Source organism: Corythoichthys intestinalis, chromosome 8 (assembly GCF_030265065.1).
Source record: "Corythoichthys intestinalis isolate RoL2023-P3 chromosome 8, ASM3026506v1, whole genome shotgun sequence".
Lineage (NCBI taxonomy): Eukaryota > Metazoa > Chordata > Actinopteri > Syngnathiformes > Syngnathidae > Corythoichthys > Corythoichthys intestinalis.
The window spans coordinates 47111767-47133484 of record NC_080402.1 but is presented as its reverse complement, the minus strand read 5'-3'; the positions used below and the strand labels follow the sequence as shown (position 1 = coordinate 47133484).

Below are 21718 nucleotides of genomic sequence, written 5' to 3'. Positions count from 1 at the left end.
AGTCAATCTCACAGCGAATCAGAGAGCGGCTCAAGTCACGCAGTGAATCATAGGAAATGTAGTCTCGGGACAACACTGAAGTGGTGCTTTGTAATCTGTTCGCTTGTGTGAAAAAACTACATTTCCTCACGCCATTAGACGCCACTTACTACCGAAAGCCCCAGCTACTGTTAGCTCCATGTGTTAATAAAGAAACAAAGCTGTAAGCACGTCGTGTGTTCGATACCTTTGTCAACAAAACGCTCATAACAAGACACTATGCATGATCCGTTTAAGAGACGCTGGGACTGGAAGTAGTAGTAGTTGGTAGTACGAGGCGAGGCGGAGATGAGCGAGAAGCAAAACTTCGCGGTCGAATGTGGCGGCAGTCCGTTGTTATTTTGTTTTCTTATTGTTGCCACAATAAAGTGGAGAAAGCCATCAACGACTCATCTCCTTCTCTCCCCCCCCGTCAACGTTTTTATATTATTAATTTATATGCATGAGCGCTGCCGGATCTGCCAAAATGAACATGCAGTCTGATTATTATTTTTTTAAACAATGTCATCAGATAGACAAAAACATAAAATTATGTGCAAATGCCTGCATCTTCAAATCATGAAAATAATAACAGCCTATATCTTACCAATCTTGTAATCTCGATGGGTCTTGTCTCCATTCGATGTCAGGTAGTCTGGGCACATTGTTAGCATCCTGATTAGCGTCTGGCTAATACATGTACGATCCAACATAAAATCCCAACCTCCTCCTCTTCCTCCAACTCTTCAAAAACTTGGGTCTCCTCACTTGCACGTGATCTATCACTTATATCGCTGTTTGAAGCATTGTTTGAAGGGCTTTGTAGGGTGGCCGTATGGAGCGCTCCCATCGCTGTTCTCGGTGTGACGTATCACTTCCGGGTTCGTCCCCTTTCAGGCTCGAACTTCGGAAACGCGATTATTTTGTCAAATATACAACATCATAAATTATTTTTTCATGCTTTATTTGTTGGACAATATTTAATTACTTTAATTGTGACCCTATTTGGCATGTTATGAAATTACTTCACATTACAGCTTTAAGGGAAACACTAATACGATAACATTGGATGTACTGCATGTGTTTTGACTTGTGTAAAAACGTGATCTGGTTTGCTGTCAAATATGTTTGTCATGCAAGTCATGCAGGGTGGATGGTGGGCTAAAAGGGGCTCTCACATTGGTTTACCTGTATGTCAATCAATAGAAAAACCAAATAGTAAGGAAGGATGGATGGACTACCAGCCTTTTTTCCCCGAAACGAGGATATGATTGACTGACACTATCTGCCAGACACTCGCGATCAACGTATGTGCCATCTCCTGCTCATGGTCAGCTGGGATAGACTCCAGTCAGATTTCTTCTCTACACGACACCTGTGAGGAGGAGAAAGAGATGAGAAATCCTCTTACAGTTATGTGGACAATGCAGTACAATTTCACGATGCACCCGCTGCCTCTCAGGTATCCGCATGCAAGTCATTATTTGTACATTTGAATGCAGATGCTAGTACATGCAGTGTAATGCCACTCACACATAAAATTGCTCACAGGATCTTCTATGCCGTCATGTGAGGTCATCCAAAAGTAGGGAAGTGTTATCTCATCTACTATTGTTCCATCAAGATTTGCAATCACCGGAGTGCGAATTCATCCACCGTCAGAGTTCACATCTTCATTCAGGCATAACGGATTTATATTTGTCCGCAGATGAAAGCCACAACAAACCATCCACCTATTTTTAAACTTTCCCTTTCCCTCCCCGCCTACCCTCCACATCCACTCCCAGGGCTATCCTTGTGTACTCATATGCAACGTAGGACACGCTGACAGCAGGGATGACTTTTAGCAAATTAGGGGAAATTCCTCGATACAGGCCCGTCACACCCTCTTTGGATACAATGGCGTAAATCAAGGTGGACATGGATTGCTTATTGGATCCTTTCATCAAGGCTAAAGAAGAGAGAAAAACCTCAGTCAACAACCACTTAAAACTTGATGTTCACTCACTTGGAACAGCATGAATCATAACTTTTCATTCACTGTTAAATTTCCACTCACATTAGTATTAATTTGTGAATAACTGGAACTAGAATTGGTCCTCGAGAATGGAAGAAATAAAATGTGATCTCAAATAGTTCTTTTACCCGAAGTACAGCTGCAAAACTTTTTTTTTTTTTCAAATAGGGTGCCTTTTGTGTCCCAATTATATATTAAGCTGTATTTTCACTAAAGTTGGACAAATACTCATTCAACTTATTTTTTATGTATTATAAATTGCCGTCTATTATAAATTCATAGGTACAGACTCCTAAACTCTATTTTTTATATTTAATTGTGGTAAAAGGCTGTTATGGAATTTTGTTATGTCCCTCGTGTGTTTCACTATAAAGTTGATATAAAGTCTATAAAATAACTAATAAGTAGAAACAATTCCAAAATAATTGTTATAATTTTATTGTCCTGAATAAACTATCTTTAATCATGTGTTATTTTTTTAATTAAAATATATTATTTCATTAAAAAAAAACTTTTCTCTTTTCTGCAATCGTTGGTTAGGTGGCAGTAGACTGAATTAATCCTTTAAGTCTCAGGTCATCATTGTAAATTCAAAGCTGTTGAAGATTTTTTTTTTTTAATTGCCTTCTAATCTATCTATAATCTATGTGCTTTTAAAGGGTATTATACTACTAAGGGCTGTGAGATATCAATAGAACCGTTATGTGGTGGGCAAGATAACAAATATTAATAAAGTTAACAAAAAAATAAATCACATTCATGAGCAATTATCGAAAAGAGATCGAAAATTACGAACATTTCCGAAAGTATTCCTGAAACAGCCGAATGGGGCGGAGACGTCACAACAAGGAAACAAAAGGTCGAGGCAGGTGCCATCGTTGTTTATCGACGAGAGAGTTGCGTTCGTGTTTTATAAAAAAAAAAAAAAAAAAAAAAAAAACGCTAAAATGGTTCAAACCTGTCATGCTATGTGGTGTACAAATAGCCATTTGTCGCAATGTAGTACCCATGAGTTCCCGAACGCGAGAAAAAGAGCTGGACTACGCAGACAATGAGTGAAGTTCGTCCGTGCTAAGAGGGCTAATTTTGCAGACCCAGCCTCCGGCACGGTTTTGTGTGGTGCGCATTTTACACCTGAAAGCTATTCGAACTATGGACAAATGAAATCAGGTTTTACTAAGAAATTGCTGCTGAAAGCAGATGCGGTGCCCACCATACACGCGCAGCCACCTAAATGTCCCGAGATATCAAGAAAGAGTACGATGACTGGCTCTGATGAGACCACCCCACCACCCCAGGCTAACCAAAGGAGCAGAGCAGCCAAGCTCGAAATTGCCAGAGTGAGTACTCTTTTATAACAAAAAAACATATCACGCATTGGCTATAGGACTGGACACATGTATAAATTATCGCTCGAAAATATATAGAACAAATCCTCTAATCCCATTCATAGTTGTGTCTGTTGGCAGAGCGAAAACCTATGATAGCACAATAAATGATAATTATTCTATACATTATTTTACGGTCACGGTGTATCAGTTTCACAAAAAAAAAAAAGCAAAACAAACCATTCGGTGTTTCCCACACGATCTGTTGCCGATGTTTTATCAGTATGATTGCTCCCCTCAATGATCCTTTCATTAGGCTGCATTGGCTTTCGTTTGGGCTCAAATTGATAACCCAAAACACCAATGAAAGATTCATAACTCTCCTCGCCACCATTAGAAGAACGTTCGTTACGTCGGATTCATCGCTGCAACTAGAAACAAAATTGTCCGCCATCATCGCCGCCATTCAGTACTAAGCACTGAGCCGGTTGTTTCCTTGTTGTGACGTCACGCACACAATATGCTAGATTTCCGGGATCTCGGGCGCCGGTCGCTTTAGCTTGACAATCGATCCAAATTGCTATCCTTTTCTTGGTGTTGCGATGTGTGTAATTACACGAAGTGGCATGATATGAATCCAAAAGGCATGCGTTTATGGATAAATGATGGAATATTAGCATTTCCCCGGGTGTTGTAATACCCTTTAAAAAAGTACATCGGCTGACAAAATTAGCTTTGGATAACGGCAATCGGCTGAAAACCTTTTTTAGATATCGGTATCTGCATCGGGATTTGAAAAGCCCATATCGGTCGACCTCTATTATATATATAAAAAAAAATTGAATTGAATCATTTCAAAAGGTTTATTGTACACTGAATTCATGTTAGCTATTATGCTGGCAAAGCTAGGATGATGGCTAACCTTAGCACAAAATGTCCCCTGTGTTATTGTCCACTTTGTTATGCCTAAATGGCAACTCATAAAAAAAAAATAAAAATAAAAAAAGACCACCCTTTTATTTATCCCCTTAAAAATAGAACCCACAATTATAATTTCCTAGGATGGCAAAAATTTAAACCAATTCTTCAAATGCATTTTTTATAAAAAAAAGATGGTGATTTGTTCACTGCCAGTAAGGTTGACAAGCTCATGTTGGAATTTCACACAAACGTGAGCCCCCATTGATCGTTTATGGCAATAAAACACCCCCTTCTACCAATTAACATTCAAATTCAACTCCTGATTCAACGGTTGATGACATGGAAAATAATACTTTTCATTTGGAATGCAGAATATATCCAATAATAATTAAACATGGTAATAGTAATCAATGCAACAATAATAATATTTGATGCTCTCCCTTTTCCTAACCTTGAGCTTGCATTCTGGTGCGGATCAGTGCAAGAGGGTAACTTGCCAGCTGTCCACAGGTGCTGGCGACTGCACCACAGCCAACCAGGACCATAACCCCTGGGTCCGCCACGCCTCTGTTCCTATTTAGCCACACAAACTTCAGTGTCTGAGGAAAACATACCAAGTAAGAAGAAATGAGCAAGATGTACTGTGCAAGTAGAGACATACTACCCTCATATCCACCTGACCTCATAGACTGCCAGATCAATGCCTGCGTAAGGTACAATACTCAGCAAATTAGGCACATAACCCTTGTAAAAAGCTGAAAGTCCTTCCTTCTGTAGAATCTGCTTGGCACAGTCAGTTATTCCGGAGAATTGCCCTGTTTTTCTCAGCGCAAGTCGCGTCTTCAGCACCTGTTCATGAAAAAGATGTGATGGAACCTCAGTTTGGACAATTGTCGATGACTGCTTTGAGGATGTGTCAAATCACCTCTAGTGGGTAGATGGCTGTCTGAGAAGTCGCGCCAGCCAACAAGCCGGCAAGAAATCTCTCATGAACCCTCAGATTTTTTGTATCTTTTCTGCCATACATTATATGCTTGATCTAGAAAAAGGGTATGGTGGAAAACACAGACAAGGCTGAAAAAGGAGTTTCTGCTCTTGCACCCCTCTTTAAAATAAACTGCTCTATTTTGAGACAAAAGAACTGTTGTGTTTGATAGAACAATATGTCTATATGCTGCCATAGCAGATTCATGGCGCATTAAGTTCCCTAACTATTTTTAATTTGTCCGTTTTACCCTGGAAAGCCCCATTTACAGACGTCGCGCAACCGCTTTTGTTTCAACCTAGCCATAAAAAGAAGATAAGTAATCGTATTTATTATTCGAAATGTCTGTCATTTTTAGCTTAGAATCATTAATTGATGTCTAATATTTAGTTAAAAAAAAAAAAAAAGACTCTAAAAAGTTATTCATTCGCATATTTTAAACTTTTAAACAAATTACATCACAATGAAAAAATTAGCGTCTGTAAATAAGTCACTGATATCGACCTTATAACTATCGCTTAATTGTTTTTTTTTCGTTACTGTCGCATTTTCCCCAATATTTTAGATGATAAATAATCAATCCAAAAAAAAAAAAAAAAAAGAAAAAAACGTTTAAAAGGGTAAATATATGAAAATGAAAATCTCGACCAGTCCATGATTTTTGCATTGCGACCCTTGTTATATTAACATGTTTCACCCATAAAATCCCCCAAAAATCCGGCCATTCACAGCTGTGTCTTGACACTCGGTGATACATGCTACATGGAGTTTTTGGATCGAAAAGAGGTAAGTACGTGATAATATCTCATTAAAATCATGGCGTCTTTAATTATGCTGTCGCGTGCTCTCACTTCCGGTCAGGGTTTTGCTGATTACATTATTATTATTATTTTTTAAATGCCCTACTGTTCAAAAATTTTCTTCCCCCAGAAAATTGAGATTTTAAGCTTTCCAATGATGTATCACACATGCATATAGGACAATTTTGAAATTTGGCCAAATTGGTGGGAGTGTTTTGCCGCCGTATACATTTCCATGTCCTGTAACATTGCACAGAGCAACAGTGATTAACCTGACATGTACAAGTAAGTAGATGTTAGTGTATATTTTATGAAATCTAGTTAAATGTTTGCACAATCATTTATACAGAGTCTTGCACCAGCAACCCAAATCTAGCACACACTGTGTATGATGGAAGATTAATTAAAATGTCGGTCATCCAATTGTACATTCATAATTTTTGTTTACTGATCATCCTTTTTGACTAAATTAAGTGCACAAAATGGCTTTTGTAATTTTATGCTAAAATTTCACAGAGGCACTGAAAACAAAAAAGAAGTATGTTATTCTCACCTTTTCATAAGCTGTGAATTTGATTGCAGTCTCTGGGGCAATTTTAAGAACATTGATTCCATTGCCCCTCCAAAAGGACTGCACGCCTCCTTCTTTTATCATGTACTGAAAACCACCCAGCACATTTCCACTAAAAAGAGACGAACCGTGAACCTGCGAAAGGATATAATGAAGATATTTGCCTGTGTGGCACTTATTGGCAATGAACCGCAAATAAAGGTGACACTTAAACCTTCATAGGGAACTCATTTAACTCAATGGCTGCCATTGACAGCGCTAGACATCTGATCCATTTTGACTGGGAGAGGTGGGCAGCGAATGATTTCTGCTAACACTCCCAGTCAAAATGAAATGGATGCAGAGCACTGTCAATTGGGTTTTTTAATGTAATTCTGCCTTTGCTAATTACCAAAGCACACACTCTGTGAATACCATATAATATGGCATTTCCAGGCTGGTAGTGAATAAGTTGATAGCAAATACAGTATTCTCTTATTAATTTTTTTATTTACAAGTTTTTTTTTAACATTAAATGGGGGAATTCATGCAAACATTGTTTTATTTGTTCTCTTTTTTTTAACATTCGTTTTATAAAAATAAAAATAAAAAAATAAAACAGAATATTGTTTTCTATTTCATTCGTTCATTCATTCATTTGCCTAGCCGTTTATCCTCATGAGGGTTACGGGGGTGCTGGAGCCAATCCCAGCTAACTATGGGCAGTAGGCGGTAGGCCAAAAAGGTTGCCAGCCAACTGCAGGACACAAGGAGACCGACAACCATTCGCGCGCACACTCATCCCTAGGGACAATTTAGAGTGTTCGATCAGCCTACCATGCATGTTTTTGGGATGTGGTGGGAAACCGGAGTACCCGGAGAAAACCCACGCAGGCATGGAGAGAATATGCAAACTCCACATAGGAAGGCCAGGATTGAACCCTTGATCTCAGAACTGAGAGGCGGGCGTGCTAACCACTCTGCCGCCGTGTTTTCTATTTATTTTTCTTAAATGTTTGTATTAAAAAATTTTAAAAGGAAAAAACAATTAATCAATGACAATAAAATGGCACTGGAGGACCCTTCCTATTTAAATTTCTAAAAAATATATATATTTTTTGGACAAATCATATTGTGTAATTAAAATGCAATTAATCAAGATTAGGTTTTTTTTTTTTTTTTTTTTTTTTTAACTATGATGCGATTATTTATTTTCTTTATTTGAGTCCCCTAATTTTTATTCATTTGAATTTTATTAATTTTGTTTTTATTAACATGTTATTAGTTTATAATATAATAATGATCACATTTTGGCTCACTTGTTTCATACTTGTATACCACATGTTAATATTGTAGCCGACATGAACCAAAATGTGATGTCCATTAGTGGTTCAATGATTAATTGATTAACTCGAGTAATTCCATTAGAAAAAAGCTTCGAATTAAATTTTGCTGTTTCGAGGATTCGTTTAACTAGAGTGGCATTGTCATGGTTTGTTTTGAAAGTGTTTGCATTTAGTTTTATCAATTGGGTGGATACACTGCCCTCTAGCAGCAACAGTGAATATGACATAACTCATCAAAGATGACTAGATCCAGCTGCTCCCTGTTAAGACCAACACAAGATTGTTCAAGTTTTTGTTTGAGCTAATAGGATTATTTATGCATTAGCAATTTAGTTTAGAGGTATATTTAGCAGAATTTTGAAGGAATATGTGTTTGAACAATTTGTTAAGAGCATTGTAAAAAAAAAAAAAAAAAAAAGTTAGTATTCTATGGCATTTATGCTAGCGGCCTTTTGCTATGCAAGTTAGCCAATTGTTCTTTTGTTGTACATTGAAGCTCATTTATTATTTTTTTAATAATGTTTAAGGCTATGCTCATGTATTTTTTATTTATTTTAAAATGCATTTATTGCTCTTGTGAAATGAAAGTGCAATTCTGCATAGTTTGAAAAAACACTCAAAAATTTTATTTTGTATTTGTATTTAACGCTCTATTGAAAGTGCAATCTATTGAAAGTGCAATCTCAGAAGGCCTTTGCTTTACATCTCCTAAAATTCATTCTCTAATGCATTAAATGCTCCTAATCCGATTACTCAATTATTCGAACTAATTGATAGATTAATCGATTACTTAAATAATCGATAGCTGCAGCCCTAATGTCCATGCAAATGGATGCCAGGTTTTAATAGGGTTATGCTGTTTTTTTGTTTTGTTTTTAACCAAAAATACTGCAGTAACTGTCCCTTTAAATGGTTTCATGGTAAAGTGGTACCTCTACATACGAAGTTAATTCGTCCAGGACCTTGTTTGTAAGTCGAAATGGTTGTATGTCGAGCACGATTTCCCCATAAGAATACATTATAATCCCATTAATTCGTTCCACAGCCCAAAAACCTACACTAAATCCTTTATAACTACTACTGGTACTATTAAAAATTGCAATTACACATAGCAAAACAAATAAATTATGAATAAAAATCGGAATAATATTCATAATAATACTACTACTAATAATTCCCGTAATAGTGTAACGAATCGAGTTCTAATGTGGCGGACGTTTTTTTCTGTACCTGAACGCACCGCGTGGCCGACGTGGCACAGAGAGAGCGGCGCGGCTGAGAGTTTACTTTCGCTTTCAATGTTTTCTTGAGAACACCGTCAACTTTGACCGTCACGAGGCCTTTTGTGTTGGATAAATTCTGAAATAAATGATAAAAACCTGAAGAAGCTGGCGATTTCTTTGGCGATGTTACCACAATAATAATTGTCATCTTAACTTATAAAGACTGGCGAACAGTGGTCATAGGAAGACCGTGGTGTTGAATTGATGAGCCAGTTCACGGATGCCCACCCCACGGTCAAGTTTTTCTATAATTTGCATCTTCATTTCAATGGTAAGTGTCCCCTTTTTCCTTTTTTGACCATCTGTATAAACCTTTTTGAAACGTGTTGATTTGTCTCACAAGAAAATTTGCCGTGCGTCCATCTGCGGTGGTGTCATGTCGTCGTATTTCGAGCATGTCGTCGGATATAGACACAAATGGCGAGTCAAATTTTACTTCGAATGTCGAAAAGATTGTGTGTCGAAGCGATCGTATGTCGAGGTACCTCTGTAATTTGGTTTTGATCGTATATGCTAGTGACTGACCTGCCGAAAGACTTTGAGACGATCTAATGGGGCAGTCCCAGTCCGCGATACACATCCAGCCAAGGCTCCTGCGATCAGCTGTCGCCACACATAGCCAGACTTTTTCTCCTCTTCTGAAAACTCATCTGGAACTGTTAGCTGCTCACCTAAATCCAACATCTAATGAAGGCAGGGATTATTGGTTAATATTTTGGGGGCGGGGCTCCAAACAATATAAGGAACAATTTTACTGTCAATATTTGCAGTTTCTTGTTGGGTTTTTTTTTTGCTTTGTTTAAGTCTGCTGTCTGAAGTCAAGTCAGAATTGCAAATGAAATTCTGCTCTACACTATACAGTATATTTCCATGTACATAGCCTTGCCATTGAACGTTTCCAGTAGCGCGCCACTTCCTCCATGTTTGTGAGAGGGTTGAACAGAAAATAGTCTCGCCACTCATCCCAGTCAATGGTCATGGTCCCGTCCTTGTCTATACTGGATGAACAAACAAGAATCGTTGAAGTTTTTGGAAAATTTCATCGGAAACTCAGCACTGCTTTACTTTATCAGCACAGTGACAAGATGGTATACTGGAATAAAACGCTTTTAAAATTTAAAACTAAGGAAAAAAGATGCAGTAAATTATCTGATTTTAAGATCTGGAAATGTGTCACTGTTAACACTTAAACCTTAATGTACAAGAAAAATCTAGAAAACGACTGTACTATAGAGATGAAAACCATTAGTGTTGATATTTTTTACCATATAAGAATCCTTGAATTATGAAATACTGTAGTAAAGCAAAGTTCACAGACCTTTTTAAAATCCTGGTCGCAGCCCTGAGACTGATGTTTAAGCCAACAGCATGTAGAGCCTGTTGGATTTCTGATGCATCTATCTCACCTGCAAGTAGTCACACAGATACATGAAGAAAGACACATACATGGTTAGAAATTCATTTTAAGACAACCGGGTTAATTATGGTTATTAAAATGTGTTCTGCGGACTGCTACAAACCATCATTGTTCTTGTCCAGGTTGCGAAACATGACTTTGAGCTGTTTTTCATGGGTACGCAGGTAATGAGTAAACTCTTCAAAGTCAAGCACTCCATCTTCATTGGTGTCCCCCGCTTCAACAATCTGACAACACATAATATGTGGTGTAAAAAATTGACAATAAATTACTGGAAGTGCTAGCTTTTGAACATTGGAACATCTTATTCGCACATTCTTACGCGTGTGCTGTACAATTATGAATTACAGTAATCCCTCTACATACAAATTTAATTTGTTCCAGGACCTGGTTTGTCAGTCGAAATGGTCGTATGTCGAGCAGGATTTTACCATAAGAATACATTATAATTTGATTAATTCCTTCCACAGCTCAAAAACCTACGCCAAATCCTTAATAAATACTGAAGGTACAATTAGAAATAGCACTTACACATTGCACATTATTCATACAAATCGGAATTATATTAATAATAATTTGAAAAAAATAATAATGTAATGAATCGGGTTCTAATTTGGAGGTTGTGTTTCGCATGCTGCTCCTGAACGCATCGTGTGACTGACGAAAGATTGATAGAGGTGTGGAAGAGTTTTTACTTTTTTTTCCAAGTTCTGTTGTTGTTGGCGTCGGTTACGGCGGACAGTAGCCGTGTTGTGTTGCACAAGTTCTGAAATAAATAATTACTAATTTAATCAATAAATAATTAAAAATCTGACGAAGCTGTCCACTTCCTTGTGTTACAATAATAATAATGAGAGGCGTCCTCGAGATCGTAGACATATTCCGGCCGGATTACTGAGCCAGTTCACTGACGTGCACACCACGCTCATATTTTTCTATCATTCCCTTTTTAATTTCAATTGTAAGTGTCATCTTTTTCTTTTTTCACCACCTGCACGAACATTCTTGGGATCCATGTTGATTTCTCTCACAAGAAAATCCATCATGCATCCGTTTTGCCAGAAAACAATGAAATTGCGATACTGTCATAAATCGGCGTATTTCGAGCATGTCGTCATATGTCGAGACAAATGACAAGTCAAATTTTACGTCAGATGTCGATACGATCGTATGTCGAGGTACCACTGTATTTAAAAAAAAATAGCAGTGAAGTCATCCAAAAACGTTAAAGTTGCCTTTACGCATGACAGCTTGTAAAATGAAAATGTCAATTTAGAGCAGCTGATTCAAAATCCATTTAAAACAAACCAGTGGTGAAACTACAATGAACTCACAAATGTTTACAAATTCTGGGTTTACTGATATTATGATTTTTTTTTTTTTTTTTGTAGACATGATAAAGTGGAGCCCTGGGATCCATTAGTGATTTGTCACCCTGGTAGTTTGCCATTCTCATCTTACAAAGTCTTACACCACACTACCAAAATAGACTTCAGGTTGCACGCAAAATCACACACTAAGGAAGTCACAGCCAGCTAGCTGTGTGACCCAATATTGGAGTAGACTGAAACAATGACATTTTGCGGCTCTCTTCGTCGCGTTTTCCTCGTTCTGAATAATTCCCCCTCAATGGGTTGAATAGTAAAACCGATGAGCCCAGTCTACCGCTGATGTCATCAACCTGTTGGGGACGCTAAAGCCCTATAATGGTAGGCGTGGCTAACCGGCAGATTAAAAGACTAATTTCTCGTCATCTGTGCTTTGCTAAATTGTTGTATATAGTCGAATCGTCTCAAAATATGATTGTAATTCACATAATAATGCCATTTAAGACTTTTTTTCTCATGTCATATGCTCTTTAAATGTGTTTATTGCTCTTGTGAAATGTAAGTGCAATTCTGCATATTTTGAAGAAACACGCAGGTATTTTATTTTGTATTCAGATTTAATGCTCTTTTGAAGTGCAATCTTGGCAAGCCGGAATAAATATTATTGCAAGCATAAACACTTGTTTCTTTGTTTTACATCTCCCAAAATTTATTCTGCAACACATTAAATGTTTGTAATCCAATTACTCAGTTATTCAAACTAACTAAATGATTAATGTATTACTGGTACTTAAATAATCAATAGCTGCAGCCATAGGCGGAGTTTGACTTTTTGGGCGGGGGGGTACATGTTGATGACCCTGAAACGCAGTGTCAGCAATAAAATTAATAAATTGACAATAAGCATTTTTTGTTTCCTATCATTCTTGAGGGGAATCCTAAATCAGACTGCTTAGGCAATACTTTTTGCCAAGATCGTCATCCATTGAATATGGTACGGCCGCCGGTGTCATGTCAATGTAGTTACCCCAGTCAAAAATTGTATCCCCTGGGCGGAGCTATATGGAGGTAGATTTGTGTCTTTATTATTCAATAAAAAAAAAGTTGCTTCAATAAAAAAAAGTTGCTTTAATCAAAATATATATTTTCAATTAAAAAAAAAAAAAAAAAGAAGTCGTTTCAATTAAAGAAAATGTGTCTGAATGCAAAAATAAATTTGAAACTCAAAAAAATGCATGTGAAAGCTATTTTTCTTTGTTTTTGTTTTGGATTTTTTTTTTTTTTTGGATTGATGCAACTTTTTTGATTGAAGTAATGTTGATATTTTTTGGGCCACATTTTGGCTAGGATGTTTTTGTCTTTATTGTTGAACAAAAAAATAAAAAATAAAAATCACTTGTCCCGATCCAGGTTTTTGCACTTCCGATCCGATACTGATATTGTTTTGAAATTCCGATCCGATACTGATACTGGCCGATGCCGATACAAGCCTATCTGAGCATGTGTTAAAGTTTGAAGTTATTTAGCCTCCTTACTTATTAGTCAGACTCATGTTGAAAAAGGTTTTAGTACTCTTGATAACAACTAGCCAGCTGAATTAGGTGAGTTTGAATAACACACAACGGTTGGTAACAAGAAACTGACCTGTTTATTCAGTGACAAACACAAACCATTATAAATAACAAACAGAAATGGCATAGTCAGTCAGTAAAACGTGCAAATAATATTGTAAACTGTCTTAAAAAAGCAAAACACACAACCTCAGTGGAAAATCCCACAAACCACCCAAGCTATTAGATGCTTTTAATGTTTCTTGCATTAGTTACAAAAATTGTATAAAAAGCCTCTCAGGTTTAAATAAACGACTATTTCAGTACCAAGTTAACATTTTAAAACAGTAAATAAAATACTCAAGTCCCCATTCTGTATCAGCAGCTTTAAACTACATTCAATTCATTTAATTTTGCGAATCAACTGTTAAAGTTGTTAAAATTGCTCCCGTTATTCCATAATTTCCCTTCTGTCTACTTTCGACATGTGAAAGTTTTAAAACTGTTTTGCCGATTTAAGAGTATTTTAGATAAAGGAAGGTTCACATCAGCCTACGAGGGAAGTCTCCTGCTTTCAGATGGCGGCTGTTAACTAACGCAACTAGTTTTCAATACTTCAATGGGTTCATGAGTTCTATATACATATGATATCTATTATCTACAGTAAAACGATGTTGACGTAGTTTGTAGCGGCTGTCAGCAGCAGTCAGGTATTCTTGTTTTTTATCCAGCGGCATGAGTTGAGCTAAAGCCGTGAGTTGAGCATTGGCATTATCCTGGTCTAAGATAAGTTATGTTTACTTTCGGGACGCAATGCGGTCAGTTCCTCATTGCGTCCCGAAGACCGCGCTGTGTATTAGTTCCGCTTTACTTGACATATTTAAATTATCGGAATTTGGATGTTTGCAAAATCGTTCTCGAATCTTCCACGGCCGAATCGCTGAATCGCTAATGACGGCTCGGCATGTTGTACCGTGGTTCTAAGTGTTGGATGGTGCGTCTTTACTCACGAGAGATAATGGCTCGTCATCCAGAATGAATTCTTCGGCAATGACTCTTTATTCCCTGGGCTTTGGGACTGTCGAGTGCAAGTTTGTCACGCATAGCAAAAGTTTCTGCCAGTGTTAGTTACGTAGGACCTTTCATTTTGTCTTCGGTTTTCTTAACATACTTTTTATATTGTTTGTGGTGGTATTTCGCTAAATGCTTGATTAGGTTGGTTGTATTAAAACTTCTTACAGCTTTACCACCACGCTTGACTTTATTGTGGCATATGTTGCTCTCTGCCTCTTCGTCTTTGTCGTCCTTTAAGGTGAAATGATCCCACACAGCTGACATTTTTACCGATAAAGTCTCTCGGTAAATTGGGAGACGGTAATGTAAATGTAGTGTGTTGAAGGTGTGCCGTAAAATGCGGACCGGATTTTAGGGAAAACTAAGCAAACACTGGAATGGATTATGTAAATCGGCGCGCTGGAAAACCCGGACCGGAGTTTGAAAAAAAAAATGGATCGGAAGTCTGGATCGGAATTTTTCCGTGTTGGCCGATCCGATACCGATGCGCATTTTTTTGCCCATATCGGCGTCCGATCCCATCCAAATATCGGATCGGGACATCTCTAATTTGAACACTTAATTTTTCAATGAAAAAGTTTGATTGAAGCAATCCTTTTTGTGTTTGGGCCATATTATGGGTAGGACATTTGTTTTTTCTAAATCATTCAATCCCAAAAAAGGTTGCTTCAATCAAAAAAAATATTTTCAATCAAAGAAAAAAATCATTTGAAAAATAGAATTGCCCTCCCCTAATTTTGTTGTTGTTGTTGTTGTTGAAAATTAAATGCAAAGCAAATGACCGTCTAAGGTGCTAGTCACATGATCTGTTCGAAAAAATAATTTTGACCCATTATAAAAATATTCTTTCTTGTTCATTTCATTCATTTTTGTTGCAGTTTATTTGCTTTACAACTTTTATATATATAGGAAAGTCAATTTCATGCAATAACACTTTTCGGCCACCAGGGGGGGGCCTGGCCCCCCTGAACCCACCTCTTAAAATCCGCTTATGGCTGCAGCCCTAATTGAGCCCTTCACTGCATTTTAAGCAAGAAAACAAAAGTGTCAAGAAGGAAAATGATGATTAAAGCTCCATCAATTCAATCAACATATTTATCAGTAGACAGTTTTCTATTCCTACTTCATTATACATTTTGCACGGCATGATAGGAGAATGCAGGTGAGTACTGATTAAAGCTGAAGAGTCTTACCCTCTCCAGTGAAGCCCGGGACAGCCCTCGCCCTGCCAGCCCTTTACGTAGTTCATTCATGTCGACGTAGCCATCTTTGTTGAGATCCAGCTGATCAAAGAGATCGGCCCAGTATTTTTCCCTCTCCTCATCTGGACCAGAAGTTGTTTTGTCCTGGCAGCAGGCCCAAGGGAGCCAAGTCCTTGCAGGTGCCATAGCGGCGTCCAGGCAGCAGGAAAAAATGTATGGAAAGAGCTCGATCACTACAGTGAGACCTGGAACAATAGCTACACATATTAACTCATTGGCTGCCATTGACAGCGCTACACTCCATCAATCACTTCAATCGAATTGAAGTGGGAGGGCTGGCAGTGAAAGAACGTATGTTCATTTGCTGCCAACTCTCTGACTTCTAGTTGACTGGATATCTACTACTAATAAACTCACTGAAGGAGTTTTAATTTAGCTTTTAAGAGCCACAAGAGTCACAAACTGTCCGTGATTGGACGAGAAAGCCAGCAATACTTTTTGTTCATAATCAAAAAAGAGCAGCACACTCTTGATTGGAAATGATGATTATTTTCCATGGTAAACAGAAAAGACTTGTCAAGTCAATTTGTTCCAAGTCTAAATTAAGTCAAGTCTTAGTATTTAAATCCAGAGGTGGGTACTAATGCGTTCCACTTACTCCGTTACAATAACTTTAGTAACTTTTTGAGAAAAATGTACTTCTCAGAGTAGTTTTACCACGCAATACTTCTTTTACTTGAGTAGATTTGTGAAGAAGAAACAATACTCTTACTTTGCTACTTTGGGCTACAGTAGAATCGTTACATTTTTCCTCTTTATTCTACATACTGATTTTATTTTTGCCAGGGATACCGACAGTGGCTGTCTGTTTCACTAATGAGACGGCGCAACAATAACCAAATGACTCCATTATACCATTCAGAAGTAACAATGTTTTTTTCTCCACTAGAGGGCACTCATGTTGTGTTGCTCTGGCCTGAATTAGTTGATTTTTGTGTCATCTTTTTAGCCAAACAGTCATGTAATAGGTTAGTTCAGGATTACAATAACAATTCATTTAGATGAAGTTGTGCTGGGAAAAAATATATACCTGTAGCATTATTATTAAAAAAAGGCAGACATTGTAAGCAGTTAATCACAATGTTACTCTTTACTTGAGTCGTCTTTTCAACGTATACTTTTTATCTGTACTTGAGTTCCTTTTTTAGATGACTACTTTCACTTGAGTAATATTATTTAGAAATAACGCAACTCTTCCTTGAGTAAGATTTCTGGCTACTCTAACAACCTCTGTTTAAATCAATGTCAAGTCGTGACTTTCAGAAGTTTTAGCCAGACGAGTTCCAAGTTCTAAAGTTGGCGACTTAAGTAAAGTCATGTGACTGAAGTCCATAACCTCCGCCTTGACTGCTACAGGAAACATTCCATACTGCCTCATTAGGGTGGTGAGTAACTGGAGCCTACCCCAGCCCACTTTGGCAATCCTGGACTGACTGGTCAGCAGTTAAAGAGAGGCAGGGCATCATCTTCATGTGGAAAAATGAAAGGGAAAATTTAACCAAAAAAAATCATAATTGAATGAAATAATTTCCCATCTTAGTTCTCATGTACTATGCACTTTACGTTGATTTTCTCATAATATCTCAGCTTTCATGGTTAAACTTGATGAATGTTCTTTTTTTCTGGTTCAATTAAATGGGGCGAGACAGGAAGTGTGGTAACAAGCAACCAGCCTCAACTCACATTACACAATCCACACAGCGAAACAATACCATCTATAGGTATTTTTTTGTACTATGCCGAAGGGGGCTAATGGCTTGTTCTTGCTGTTTCTTTACATCTCCTATACATTTTTTTTTGCCTGACACAGCCAGACTGTTCTCCCTGTATTTTTCAAACACTGTGACAATAGTCTGGGACCGAGCCCATTAACGGCCACTCGAGCAAGCACAAAATCAACCGTTCAATTAGATTTGTTTATTTGTGTGACGTTTTCTTAACAAGTAACGTCACTCTTCCACGTCGGAAGTCGTCTCCACAACAACACAGATGATGAACAGGGGAGCCAAGAATATGTTCCAATCCACGGTAAAATCAGTTTTCAATTACCAAAAACACATCGACACAAGTCATTGACAACAGTCTGTCTCGCGCTAGTCATGTTGAATAAACTCCGCTCTCCTCGTATGTCTACTTCCGCGCGCAAATCCCTCGTCGCTTTACTAACGTCACGTCCGCTCGTCGCTGATTGGTCCACTCCGCTGTTTGCTGTGGCTTGCTCCGCCCTGGAAATTTTATCCGCTGAATGGTGGCCAGACTCAATAGCTGGAACAGCGGTGAATCTGGTGTACCAGGCTACATTTGTTTGTGTTGCTTTCTGATTTTCCATAATTTACGTTAATGCATATAACATTTGTGTTACATATCTATTATCACTCATTGCTTAAACTTTGCTGATTGTGTACTTCCTCCACACAGTGTTTAAATGTTATTCCAACAGTAGTGTCAGATTAACAAATATTGTAATGAGCACTATGCAATGCAGTCTCGGAGTTCAAGACATAAAAAGGGTTTGTCACTTGATTTAATCCTCTCAAATTGGTGAACTACATATTGAATATAGTAAAGCTATTCAAAATAGGACTCTGCGATCCCTTTACAGGGTAATTGTGTTCCTCACTAGTTAACATTTTACAGACACAGACCTCGACTGTTTGATTAATGCATTAAAATCTTTTTTTTTCTTTAGACAAAACCATTTAAATGTAGAAAACCAAGAGCTTTTACTGTTATTTAACTCTTTCAGTGTGATTGATAATGATAGATGTCCCATCATGTGGCTCTTAAAAAATAAAGTAAAACTTTTTCAAAGAGTTTAGCAGACGTCCAGTCCATTTGAACTGGGAGGGTAGCAGCTAATCAACATTAGTTTATACACAACATATCTTCCCACTTCAAAAGGATTGGACATTTAATGCGGCCAATGTAATTTTATTATTATTTAAATTTTTTTTAAACCTGTCCTGTTCAGCTGTTTGACACAGAGAATGGAAGTCTAAGTGCCCGGATAGTCTGAACAGTTTTAATGTTTCACATTGAGAGTCTGACATACTCCCATTGTGATCATTCAACATACCTCGTTTATTATGACAAAGCAGCGAACAGGAAGGGGTTATGGGGGAACACAAGAGAAGAAAGAAAAGAAACACAAATTACAAAAAGAAATACATTGAACGTCTAGACTAACTACATTGGTGCTATCTTCTGCTAGATGTATTTCCGGCCAATGTAATTTTTAATTTATCCTCCTTCAACATCAAGCTGTGAATAGCGTACCGCACGAATGCTACTTTTAGACCGTGATGTCGCCATTGCAACGTGGAAGTGGGACATTATAGACACACCCTTGCATACAAATCATATTATTTATGCTTGTTTTTGCAGTAATCTTTCAAAAAAGAACATGTCGATCAAACACTGCTGCTATGGAACTTCTAACTGGTGTTAACTTTGTTATTTTTTTTTCATTAAAAAAAAAAAAATCTGGAGTATTTTACATAAAAAGTTACTTAGGTTCGCTAGGAAGGTTCACAACAACAGAGCCTTTCTGATAAGTCTACTGCTTTAAAAATGTCGGCTGTTTACTAATGCCGCCGAGTCTGTCATCTCGCATCTAATTCTACATGCATGTGATATCTAGCATAGCATCAAGTGGGCGTATCGCGTTTGCAACAGCGTCACTCACAACACTCTTTCCTCCTTCCCACTCCCGCTCTTCTCTCTCTGTGTCTCTGACTTTTCTTGCGTCACTCAACCAACGTAGTAATGCATAGTAACGCACACCTTTACATCCTCAGTAACGGTAACGGCGTTGTAAAGATGAGAAAAGTAATTAATTAGATTATTCACTACTGAAAAAAATAACGCCGTTAGTAATGCCGTTATATTCTAACGCCGTTATTAACAACACTGGACGTCACCATCGTAAACCAGAAGTGGGTCAACATAGACGCGCCCTCCCATACAACCCATGTTAGTACTGCTTGTTTTCTGCCGGTAATCTTTCAAAAAAGAACATGCCGAGTGAACACTGCTGCTATGGAACTTGTAGAAACGACTCTAGACATTACGACATATGAAGGATGTTTTCTTCACACGTTTCCCGAAACCAAAAACTCTGAGGAAAAAATGTGAAGAATGGATCAACTTGCTCGGACGTCCAAAAGACCAGTTTAACGCCAGCAAGGTGAAGCCATTCACATTTCATATGCAGTAAACATTTTGTTGGGGCCATGGTCCTTCAGAGGACGAAGAGGTAAGCCATTTTGATATTTTTACTTATTTTTTAGCATGGCGTTTTGCAATGGTGATTCTGTCTGAGAATGAATGACCTGAAAAAAATTTAAATGGTATCTTACTGCCACTGTTACCTTTTCTGTTGTAAAAAACAACTTTAGTAAGGGGGAAGTGTAAATAAATTATAGAATTAAGATTTGTTATTATTGAAAAAATTATAAGTGTTCGTTGGCTGTCACTGAGTAGTATTTGCGATTTCTACACAAAAATAGCAATGTAAACTGCCCCTAAGAACGGTCAGAGACGTAAAACAACCAGAGTATATAATATATAAGAAACACAGGGCATATGGTGGTAAATGATAGATTGTTGAAACAGGAGAATGTCTTTGTCAGTGTTCTAAGAAAAAGGTGTCGATAAAAAAAGCTCTGAATCAGATCGGCTCGTCTTTTTCAGCCTTCGACACTCAAGCCATCTCTGTAACTGAACATTTGTATGTTCTTCCACATCTTTACCAGTTAATTTGGCACCAGGGACATCATTTTCGGACAGAATTGGTAGGTTTAGCTCTGTGAACATCTTCTTAGTACACTATTTCCATTCATTTACTATTGAGGACAAACGGGAGCTTGTCCCCCTCTTAGCAACAGTTGCTAACATCATGAATATTAATGAGCGGAAGTGACGTTTAGCGTGCAGTACGCAATTGAAATGAGTTTTTCACTAGATGTCCAATCCATTTGAAGTAGAAAGGTGGGAAATGCTCCCACTTCAAATGGATTGGACGTCTAGCGCCGTCATTGGAAGCCAATGAGTTAAGCTTGATAACTGTATCCAATTCTCTCACTCACTCACTCACTCACTCACTCACTCACTCACTCACTCACTCACTCACTCACTCACTCACTCACTCACTCACTCACTCACTCACTCACTCACTCACTCACTCACTCACCTCCAAACTGACTTCCATGGCGCAATTCACAGAACCAGGACTCTCACATGACAACAATCTCAAATCTCTGGGGGACATGGTGGTCCACTCCAAGGCGGTAGGCTATCTGTTGCCCAAAACGAACCTCTCCTGAACTATGTCTGAGGGAGCGGCGACTCCTCTGGAACCAGGAAGCGAGACGCGCACCAGCTACGCCCTTCGATGTTAATGTCCTTGTTGGTGTCCCTCAGAAGGCTGCAGTCTAAATACACCATAGCCCTCCTTCGTCATTAGTACTCATTACGATGACAAGGACTAGTTCTTGTTTCTTTACAGGAGAGTCGTCTATATTTTTCCTGTTTTGAGCCACCCGCGAGGGGCGTGGCTAATAAAGACGACAGAAGAAAATGCACCATGAATTATTGTACTTACGCGACTTTCAAACAAATTGTTGTACCAAATTGCTTTTGGAACCAGATTCACTTCTATTTTTCTGTAACCTTATGTAGCAGCAGGGGATAGATCCCCTACTGCCAATCTTTTTTTCCCTTCTTTTTTTTAAATACAACACTATTCGATACACTAGATATGCTTTTCACAACAAAATTAAATTCTTGCGATTGAAAAGGATTTTTTTCTCTCCCTCTGAATTGTTTCATAATTTATGAG

General features: G+C 37.9%; 1 protein-coding gene across 3 annotated transcripts; it reads right to left on the bottom strand.

The window, feature by feature from the left end:
• Positions 1-626: 626 nt before the first annotated feature.
• Positions 627-21409, bottom strand: LOC130920489 (mitochondrial adenyl nucleotide antiporter SLC25A24-like). Of its 3 annotated transcripts, none has more exons than XM_057843758.1 (12): positions 21071-21409; positions 15811-18955; positions 10769-10892; positions 10567-10654; positions 10135-10246; positions 9774-9932; positions 6623-6775; positions 5210-5323; positions 4966-5133; positions 4736-4883; positions 1552-1969; positions 627-1393 (listed from the first exon to the last, which is right to left on the bottom strand). In XM_057843758.1, the coding sequence occupies exons 2-11, from the start codon at positions 16102-16104 to the stop codon at positions 1758-1760; spliced, it is 1572 nt and encodes a 523-aa protein (XP_057699741.1). In that variant the 5' UTR covers positions 16105-18955; positions 21071-21409; the 3' UTR covers positions 627-1393; positions 1552-1757. The 3 variants fall into 3 exon arrangements, with proteins under 3 accessions (XP_057699741.1, XP_057699742.1, XP_057699743.1); XM_057843759.1 differs by having other exon boundaries at positions 15811-16064; XM_057843760.1 differs by lacking the exon at positions 1552-1969.
• Between the last annotated feature and the right edge of the window lie 309 nt (positions 21410-21718).

What these genes read in the sequence shown, in the direction of transcription:
- LOC130920489 (XM_057843758.1), bottom strand. Translation starts at nt 16,104, where the DNA reads ATGGCAGCCAATGAGTTAATATGTGTAGCTATTGTTCCAGGTCTCACT. An exon ending in CCTGGACAAGAACAATGATG is followed by an intron (nt 10,655 to 10,768) that starts GTTTGTAGCAGT and finishes GACTACTTGCAG; the next exon opens with GTGAGATAGATGCATCAGAA. An exon ending in GCTACTGGAAACGTTCAATG is followed by an intron (nt 9,933 to 10,134) that starts GCAAGGCTATGT and finishes TGCCTTCATTAG; the next exon opens with ATGTTGGATTTAGGTGAGCA.